The following is a 9,966-nucleotide window of genomic DNA, read 5'->3' as shown; positions in this document are numbered from 1 at the left end:
CAGTGGGTACAGCCTCCAGTCCCAGGTGTATACACTCTTTAATAAATTCCCACATGAAGAATTTTCCATTTATACACAAGAGTTGTCGGAATGGCAACAGAGATCTGCATTATGCAGAAAGGGCTGCAAGTGACAAGACACTGCTCAGCTTATTCGGAGAATTTTTGAGTATTATTCCTTCCATAAAAGCAAAAGGATAAGCTTGGCTGCATTATCAAAAACAGTTCAGAAAGTGCTATGACTATATTTAGAAACAAAACCTATTTTCAAAAATTTTATGATTCAGAATTATTTGAAGCGTTGTCCCAGGAAGAGAGGTTTTTCTATTTCATTCCAAAAGGCAGAGCTCAGGCCATTCAGTGGGAACTCAAACGGAGACTTCAGGCTAACATCAGGCTAACATCTGCTGCTGCTGTAGGCCTCGGGGCATGTCAGTAACCGCCTGGAACAGTGGCATTCTCCTCAGCTGAAAAAAGGGGTCACAATGCCATCTAGCCCAGAAGGTCCTGGTGAGGGTTCGATGAGGCAATGTCTGAGGAAGGACTTCACAAAGCACCTCAAATCTCATCGTTATAAAAGATACACTTAGTCATCTGAGAGTCCTATTCTGATTGTTTTTTCTTTAAGCTCCGTTGGACTTGATCTATTCTGGTGGTCCAAAATGTTCAATTTTAGTTTAGTGCTATAACTATTCAGCCTTCTTCAAATATACATGTGTAAATGACATACTCTCCCACTGGCAATACTGTTTGAAGAATTAAAAAAAGTCTTAATGAGACATCAGCTATGGCTTATTTGACCAGTATCTTCACATCCCTCACTATCAACTGCTGTGCTCCCTAGTCAGCGCCTGAAGTTTTGCATGTTCACTTCTGCCAAAGCCATCTTCATAGACAGTTGTGACTCTTCAAATCTGCATTGTGAATGCACTTAAACGCCCAATCTTGCTGAAATTTTGGGAGAGCCCTGGGAGGCTGGCAGTGAGAGAAAAAGTACATGAAATAGACCCAGGAAAAGAAATAAGATGGCCACCGTGCACATTCCCAATGCATACACAGTGAGAGCCCTGCAAATAGTGCTAGGTTTTAGTTAATACATTTATTACAGCAGGTCTTTAGTCATTATTGCCATGAAAAAGTTTTCATGAAATTTCACAAAATCTTTTACGCTATTAGTATTAGCTTTCTTTTTATGGAGTGACACTTTGTTAATTTATGAAATATTTACAGCATTTACAAAAAGTAAGAGAATGTCTAATAAAATTTCTTATACTTACAAAATTCATACATTATACCACTATATTTGAGATGTCTTATTTGGTAGACCAATTAAACTATGACATAAAATAATTTACAAAGATATATTTAAACTTTAATTCATTGAAAACAAAACCATATTAGCTATAAATAGTCCTTTACAAATCACTGTAAAACACTTAATTGTTTTAACTCGAGCCTTAGCTTTTACAAATATACTTAATAAATGAATTAGTTCAGATAGCAAATAGAACTGTGCATTTAAAATTTCACTTAATACTATAAAACAAAACAACCTGAAAAAGCAAACTGCCTGGTACTTCAAGTAAAAATTTGTAGAACCAGTTTTTATGCAGGCGTGGGGGTGGGGAGGGGAAGCCAACACCATTGAAATTGAAATGCATAAACACAAATGTACGTCTGGGCGTCAATTTCTAAGGATGATACTCTAGCAATAGCTCACGCATCCAAGACGGTAGGCCTACATTTTGGCGGATGAGCTGGACTGACTAGAGCAACATTTGCGAAAACATTCCCGGAAGCAGCAGGATGCTCCTGACATCCTTGGACAGTGCTCTCTTTGGGGTTTGCCATAACCCGAAAACCATTCCGAATTTTAGGCAAGCTCATGAAAGAAGTTAGAAAATAAAACTGGCAAATTAAAGAAAAATCAACTCATATTTAACTGGGCCCTGTCAGTTTTTTAAAAAATAGAAAAATAGGCTTCTCTGGAGAATTAAGGGAAAACATTTTCTACCCTCAAATTTCCAAATAATGAAAAACTCATCTATATAGCTATTTCTCCTTAAGTCACCACTTACGATGGCATGAACACTGGCAATTACTTAAACACCTTGCTTTTGGGTAATGCCTAGGAAGCGGAGCTCAGTTTGCTTTTGGCAGTAACACACCTTTTACATTTGGATTCATTTGAGATAATCCAAAGCAACTGTTAAGCAGCTCGAGGAAAATCCATTTCATGAGCATATTTCCCCTTTGATTTTAAAATAATGTTGTTTCAATTAAGCCCACAAAATATGTACTGTATACATAGTATTTCTCAAGAGGTAAATTAAATCTAAATTTTGTCTTTCAAAAACTGCTCTTTAAAGGTGTGTTTTCCAAAACCTCACCTCAGCTCCTTTCTTCTGACTGCCGTGTGGATCCTGTCGTTTTCCTGTAATATGTATTCTAGAAGGCACATCTTCAAGAGTTTAAGATTATGTTAGCTCAGGTTCTACATGGAGGCAGATATTTTAATCTACTTTTTACGAAAGCCCCAAATGAAAGTCAGCATTGCCTTTATTTCGAGCTCTAATGCAGTGCCAGGGTCCCCCTCAGAAGTGAGTTTGCACGTGGGGCACCATTTGCGAAGGACTGGAAGGTGAAGTCGGCGGATCAGAAAGCTTGGCAGAGTTGGCAAGCTGCAGTTCCTCAAGCCGCTTGATGTATTCGTCACGCAAGGCTAAGAGCTCCATGTAACGCTGCTCCACTGGATTCGGCTGCTGGAGAGAACCAGAGACATGAGTTAGACCTTATGCCAGCCATGTCACAAGAACTCACCTGCTCCACCCATCTGCTGTGACTGCTGCTTTGTAAATCAGCCTTTTACTCAAAGTTTAACATAATACATTCTTTCCTTAACTGTTGCCTCATTGACACATACAGGAAAGTACCACACAGTACTAGAGCACCCAGCTGTTCACCAAGAAATACCTAATGTGCACGTTTCCTCACACAGGTAACCCATCTTTTAAAATTTATCAAACAAGACCCAGCTCCAGTCTCCCGCGTTGCCTGTCCCAGGCCCACTGTCCTCTTTCACTCTGAGGGACAACTCTTCTCAAGTTGCCATGTGGCCTTCCTTTTTGTGCAGATTTGTGACACTTTTCCTGTGAGTGAGTATCCAGCAACAAAATACAGTATTACTTTATATTTTATCAAAATTTACACCACTGGTACCTCCGGTATTTATCAATTGACATTTTGACCCAACATGTTTTCTGAATTTCATCCTTGTTAAGTTGCATTGAAGGAATAAACCAGTTTCTCCACCCATTCCCAGGCTGATGGGTAATCAGAGATTTCCAGGGCTCCTCGGTAGTATGTGCAATGCTGTACTGAGTATCCTTGTACACATCTCAAGCACAAGTACGAGCACTGCTCTAAGGAATTCTCCTGTGGGTGGAACTGCCAAGAAGCAGAATATGGTCATTTATACCTCACCGGATGTTGCCCAACTTTCGGCAGAGAGGGTGGCATCACCTTAGGCTCCTGCTGGTGATGGCTGGCAGTTCCACTGTTCTGCATTCTCACTGGAACTTGGGAGCATACAATGATGATGATGCTTTCTAGTTTGAGGGCCATCACGTGGTATGCCATGGTAGTTTTTGTTCCTAGTGCTCTGCTGGGACATCTCTTCATGTGCTTATTGCCCATCTTAATATATGGCTGAGAGCCATAGTGGCTCTGCTATGCTCCGCCTTGGGTGTGAATGCTGGTTTGCCCCTCAACTTCTGCGTGCCTCCATTTCCCCATCTGTAAAATGGGATTCACAACAGCACAGCCCTCACATGGCACTATTATGTGAGTGAACTGAGTTAACAGCATCTGTTTTGCTACAATGGTAACTACTTTGATGAGTAAACAGGGGATTGATGTTGATACAAAGGCAGAAGTCTGGCTGGAGCATAGGTAATTCTCCCAGCATGGTAATTTTTAAAAGTTTTGTACTGAGATATAAACCACACACAGTGCAAAATCTTCAAATTTTCAGCTCAGTGAATCTTAACATATGTATACACTTAAATAATCACACCCAGGTCAAGATACACAAGAACAGTCCTCCAGAAAGTTAATGTTTTGAAGGATCAGGGCAAGCACTTTCTAGAAAGCTTAAGCAATATATGAAGACCTTAATGTAAAACCCCAAACCATGCAAACCGTAGAAGAAGACCTAGGCAATATCATTCAGGACATAGGCAGGGGCAAAGACTTCATGACAAAAACGCCAAAAGCAATTGCAGCAAAAACAAAAATTGACAAATGGGATCTAATTAAACTAAAGAGCTTCTGCAGAGCAAAAGAAACCATCATCAGACTGAACAGGCAATCAATAGAATAAGAGAAAATGTTTGCAATCTACCCATCTGACAAAGGTCTAATATCCAGAATTTACAAGGAATTTAAACATATTTACAAGAAAAAGATAACACCCTCAGAAAGCGGGTAAAGGATATGAACAGATACTTCTTTAAAAAAAAAATTTACCCAGCCAACAAACATATGAAAAAAGCTCAACATCACTGATCATCAGAGAAATGCAAATCAAAACCACAATGAGATACCATCTCATGCCAGTCAGAATGCCGATCATTAAAAAGTCAGGAAACAACAGATGCTGGCGAGGCTGTGGAGAAATAGGAACGCTTTTACACTGTTGCCGGGAATGTAAATTAGTGCAACCATTGTGGAAGACAGTGTGGCCATTCCTCAAAGACCTAGAACCAGAAATACCATCTGGCCCAGCAATCTCATTACTGGGTGTATACCCAAAGGACTATAAATCGTTCTGTTATAAAGACACATGCACACGAATTTTCACTGCAGCACTATTTACAATAGCAAAGACCTGGAACCAACCCAAATGCCCATCAATGATAGACCGGACAGGGAAAATGTGGCACATACACCATGGAATACTATGCAGCCATAAAAAGGAATGACATAATGTCCTTTGCAGGGACATGGATGAAGCTGGAAACCATCATCCTCATGAAACTAACACAGGAACAGCAAACCAAACACCACATGTTCTCACTCGTAAGTGGGAGTTAAACACTGAAAACACGGACAGAGAGGAGAACATCACACACCAGGGCCTGTTGGGGGATGGGGGTTGAGGGGAGGGAACTTAGCGGATGGGTCAATAGGTGCAGCAAACCAGCACAGCGCATGTGCACCTATGTAACAAACCTGCACGTTCTGCACATGTGTCTTGTTTTGTTTTTTTAAGAAAAAATAAAAAGCCAAACATCTACAAAAGTGCCTTTCTTTAGCACATGTAGTGGTTTCCAGAACCATCCTGCTTCCTACTGTGTTGAACTGTTTGCTGAAGCTGTGAGCACCAGGAAGGAAGCTGTGAAGATAATGCACTGATGAGGAATGTTGCAGCTGATTTTTTTTTTTTTTAAGAGACAGGCTCTCACTCTGTTGCCAGGCTGGAGTGTAGTGCAATCATAGCTCAGCAAACCTTGAACACTGTAACCTAAAACTCCTGGGCTCAGGCGATCCTCCTGCATCAGCCAAGCAGCTAGGACTACAAGTATGCAGAACATGCCCGGCTACTTAAGACATTTTTTTTTTTTTTTTTGTAGAGATGAGGGTCTCTCACTATGTTACCTAGGCTGGTCTCGAATTTCTGGGCTCAGATGATCCTTCTGCCTTAGCCTCCCAAAGTGCTGAGATTACAGATGTGAGCCACTGTACCTGGCCTCGATTCAATTTTTAAAGTTCAGGAGAATGGTCTCTATTAGAAGCAGACACTTTTTAGAACCTGTATCCCAGAGAAGGGAGCATGAGCCACGAGGCTGCCCTAACAAATTAACATAAACGAGGTGGCTTTTAAAACAACAGAAATTTATTCTCTGATGGTTCTGCAGGGCAGATGCCCCAAATTAGGGTGTCAGCAGGGCCATGCACCCTCTGGAGGCTTTAGGGGGAATTCCTCACTCTTCCAGCGTCTAGTGCTTCCAGGTGTTTCTGGGCTTATGGCAGCATCGCTGCAATCTCTGCCTGTTTTCACACGGCCTTCTCTCCTCTATGTCTGGGTCTCAAACTTCACCTTCTTTCTCTTATGAGGGCATCTGTCACTGGATTTAGGGCCTGCCCACCCTAAACCTAGGATGGTCTCATCTTAGATCCCAAACTTAATTACAACTGCAAAGATCCTTTTTCCAAACGTGGTCACATTCACAGGTTCTGGGTCGCTGTCTTTTGGGGACCACACCATGCTACACACTACAGGCAGCCAAGGCGTGAATCAGCTAAAGCCAGGTGCCAATGCAGCAGAGGTGGAGCCATGCCCACATTTCTACTGGGACTGCTGCTTTCATTAGCACTCTGGTCTCTTCATCCCACTCTCCCTATGATCACTGTGAGTTTCAGTGTGCGACAGGCAGTGGGAAGTTTTCCAGAAATGCATGTCTAGCATTATGCTTGGTAGAATGCCTGACACCCAGTAAGTGCTATGGGATGCTTGCTAATATCCTTTGCCCATATTTCTCTTAAAAGTCAACTGAGGGCCAGACACTGTTCTAGGTCCTCAGGATGCACCAGAGTGAACAAAGGAGGCCCAAATGCCTATTTTTATGGCCTTTATCTTCTAGTAGGGGGAGACGGACAAACAACGAATATTAACAACCCTGGGAATTTCACAGAATATTCGAAGGTGATCAGTTCTACAGAAAACTAGAGCAGAGTAAGAGGGTTCCATGCTAAACCGATGGTCAGAGTGAGCTGCACTGAAGAGGTGACCTTTGGAGACAGACTTGAGGGAGATGAAGGAGGGCATCATGTGGATACCTGAGTTCCTAAGGAAGAGCAGAGGCCAGTCTAGCTGTAGCTGAGCATGTGACAAAGAGTTGTTGGTGAGGATGCCAGGAGGTCACAGAGGTAAGGGGTGGGGTGGGGGGTCACACGAGGCCTCAAAGGCCACTGTAAGGACTTGTGCCTTCACTTTGGGTGAGGTGAGCAGCTACCTGGCCAGTTTCCAGCAGGAGAGTGACATGATCTGCTTTGGCTGGCATGTTGAGAAGAGCAGAAAGAAGTGAAGGCCGTGTCCGGGCGTCCAAGTAGAAGGCTATTGCTGCCACACACAGGAGAGGGCAGGCAGCGCACACCAGCATGGTGGTGGGGGGCTCACTGAGAAGTGCTTGGACTCTGAATGCGTTTTGAAGGCAGAGCCCAACAAGCTCTCCTGACAGACTGGACATGGGGTGTGGGAGAGAAAGGTGTCAAGGATGACTCTAAGGTTCCTGGCCAGAGCGACTAAGCTGGTGCTACCATGAGCTAAAATGGGGAAGATGGCAGGAGGAGGAGGAGGTGGTTTTGGGGGGAATATTGGGAGTTCTGTTTGGACGTGTTAACCTTTATTTCCAGTCCCAGCACCATTTACTGAACAGTCCACTCACAGGAATGTGTTATGTTGCCACCTTCTTACTATTCCAAGTCTCCACATCAACGCAATGCAATTGTAATACTCGTATTTCAAAGGGAGGCTGTTTCTGGGCTCTACTCTGTTCCAAATAAGTCTGGCTCTATAGCAGGGCAGGTTCTTCCTTGATATTCTCCTCAAAAATTGTGGCTAATTTTAAAACCTCCCTTTGAAATACAAGTATTAGAATTTAGAATCAGCTCGAATATTAGAACGAGCATGTGCAATCAGATAAGAAAAAGAAATCAAGTAACAGTCATTTTTGCAGAAGGCATGACTGTATCATTAGAAACTGAAAGAATAAACCTAAACACCATTAGAAATAAAAAGGCAATTCAGTCAAGCAATGCGTATAAAATATACAGAAGTTATTGGGTTACAGACAAACAGAAACCACTCAGAGGATGTAAACAGTCCATTTGTAATACAAAGACAAATAACAAGAAATAAAAACTTCAAGCCAAGTGATAAAATATTATATCTCGAATTCTCATTTGGAAAATGAATTATAAAGTATCTCCTCACTAGGCATGGAAAAGAAGATAGGCAATCAGATCATTACGGAAGTGTTTTAGGCTTTAAACAATTTTCATATTCATATCTCTCTTAATTTTTCTAACAAAAATGACTTAAATACCACGCAGGTCGGCCTGTTAATATTTGTCCTGAATCTCATCCTTTAGTTACCACTATACAAAATTTCAGTACATGCAGTGCAGCCCTGACCAACAGCTACATGGAATGCCGTGGTTCCTGGATGCTGACCGGCAGCCGAAATTCCTACTCAGGTTTGTAATGTGACTATACTTTTGGCATGAGTGATTTCCTCATATTAAATAAAAGTACCAGCTCTGCTTATTGATAGCTTTTCAAATGTAAGCATTGGCCTTTCCATAAACTCTGTTGAGATTTTTTTATGTCATGCCAAGAGTTGGTGGCTTTTGCTTTTAAAAGCACACTAATCCCGCCTTCTTTAGGCTAACAGCTCATTATGGGGCTGTATACAGGTAGACAGTAATTGTATACCTTCTGGCTCACACGACTGAATAACAATTTAAATTTTAAGTGGTTAACTACATTCTTTTAGGTTTATATTATATACTTTTAAAAGTCCTATGCGATTGGATTTAATCTATTTCTGTATGAATAATGTTCTACATAAGCGGATCTTTAAGAAAACCTAATGTACTTAATTCATACTTTTATTCTTACACTCATCCCTGTGCATTATAATCGTTGGCTTATGTTTCTGGCCGTGCCCACCAGCTTGGGAGCTCCTCACGGGCAGAGACCGCCTCTTCTTAACCTCTGCATCCCCCTAGTGCCTGACGCATGAGAACATTCAATATTGGTAGATGAAAACACAAAGTGCCTGTGGAGATGAAGATGTGTGTAGGGTCCTTCACATTCAGAAAATCTACATAGAAGGAGAAGTTCTTTCTTTTCTGAATTGATGCCAATAAATCATAATACAGGCCAATTCCTGTCTCGAAGTAAAAACCCTACCAGACAATGGACACTCCTCTCCAGCCCAGTTCCATTTTGCCAAGATCTATGAGAATAAGTGGGATAAATACATTCTAATAAGTTCTTCTAATGATGTACCCTCAAACTTGACCTGCCACACAATTACCATTATTACCTTTATGAATTCAGAAATGAAGTGCTCCAAATTCCTTCAATTTCAAGAATTTCTCCAAGTACAAATGGGTGACAAGAGATTACAGGACTTGCACAAAAACTGTCCATATTCTCTCACTGACAATATTTTAAAACCAAGACATAGTGCTCATCTATAATTATATATATATATATATATATATGTATGAATTTTTTTTTGAGATGGAGTCTCACTCTGTCGCCAGGATGGAGTACAGTGGCATGATCTCGGCTCACTGCAACCCCTGCCTCCTGGGTTCAAGCGATTCTCCTGCCTCACCCTTCCAAGTAGCTGGGACTACAGGCATGCACCACCACACTCAGCTAATTTTTGTATTTTTAGTAGACACGGGGTTTCACCATGTTGGTCAGGATGGTCTTGATCTTTTGACCTTGTGATCTGCCCCCCTTGCCCTCCCAAAGTGCTGAGATTACAGGTGTGAGCCGCTACCATGCCCGGACTAAAATATTTTTTAATATGAAAGTGAACATATCTCCTGTAAAAGCAGTTAGAACTCTGTAAGGATTACCATTTATTCTTTACTTGATAATCAAAAATGCTAGAACTGCTGCTAAATAAATTCCCCCCATCTGCTTCTCAAATCCCAAACTAAACAAGTGAATGTTCTCAAGCCCTGGAATCTGTCCCTTTCCAAAAGAATACACATTTCAACCACTACCAAATTGCAAAAGCCTTTCATGGGGGTAGCACAGACCCTGAAATGAGGATGCCAGCTTGAAATAGGCATTTCTCCAGTGAGGAGGCAGGGCACAGACTAGTATGCTGCCAACTGCCTGAGAGGAAGGAACCATCTGAGAGAGAGGCCACAGCTATGG

The 9,966-nt window shown here is 41.8% G+C and overlaps 1 protein-coding gene across 7 annotated transcripts in view; it reads right to left on the bottom strand.

Annotated features, from left to right (window-relative positions):
* Positions 1-1,079: 1,079 nt before the first annotated feature.
* The window catches only part of MTM1 (myotubularin 1), a 112,539-nt gene continuing 103,652 nt past the window's right edge, over positions 1,080-9,966 (bottom strand). For 4 of the 7 annotated variants that reach the window (XM_035289653.3, XM_002763363.5, XM_078364379.1 and 1 more), the window contains one exon: positions 1,080-2,761. In XM_035289653.3, coding sequence (XP_035145544.1) covers positions 2,594-2,761 — 168 coding nt within the window. In that variant the 3' untranslated portion in view covers positions 1,080-2,593. The remainder of the gene's footprint in view (positions 2,762-9,966) is intronic. The other 3 variants (XM_008990023.3, XM_078364381.1, XM_078364378.1) reach the window with 1 other exon arrangement.

The sequence above is a fragment of the Callithrix jacchus genome, chromosome X, assembly GCF_049354715.1.
Source record: "Callithrix jacchus isolate 240 chromosome X, calJac240_pri, whole genome shotgun sequence".
Lineage (NCBI taxonomy): Eukaryota > Metazoa > Chordata > Mammalia > Primates > Cebidae > Callithrix > Callithrix jacchus.
Note: the sequence above shows the minus strand (reverse complement) of the source record. Positions and strands in the feature narration are given on the sequence as shown.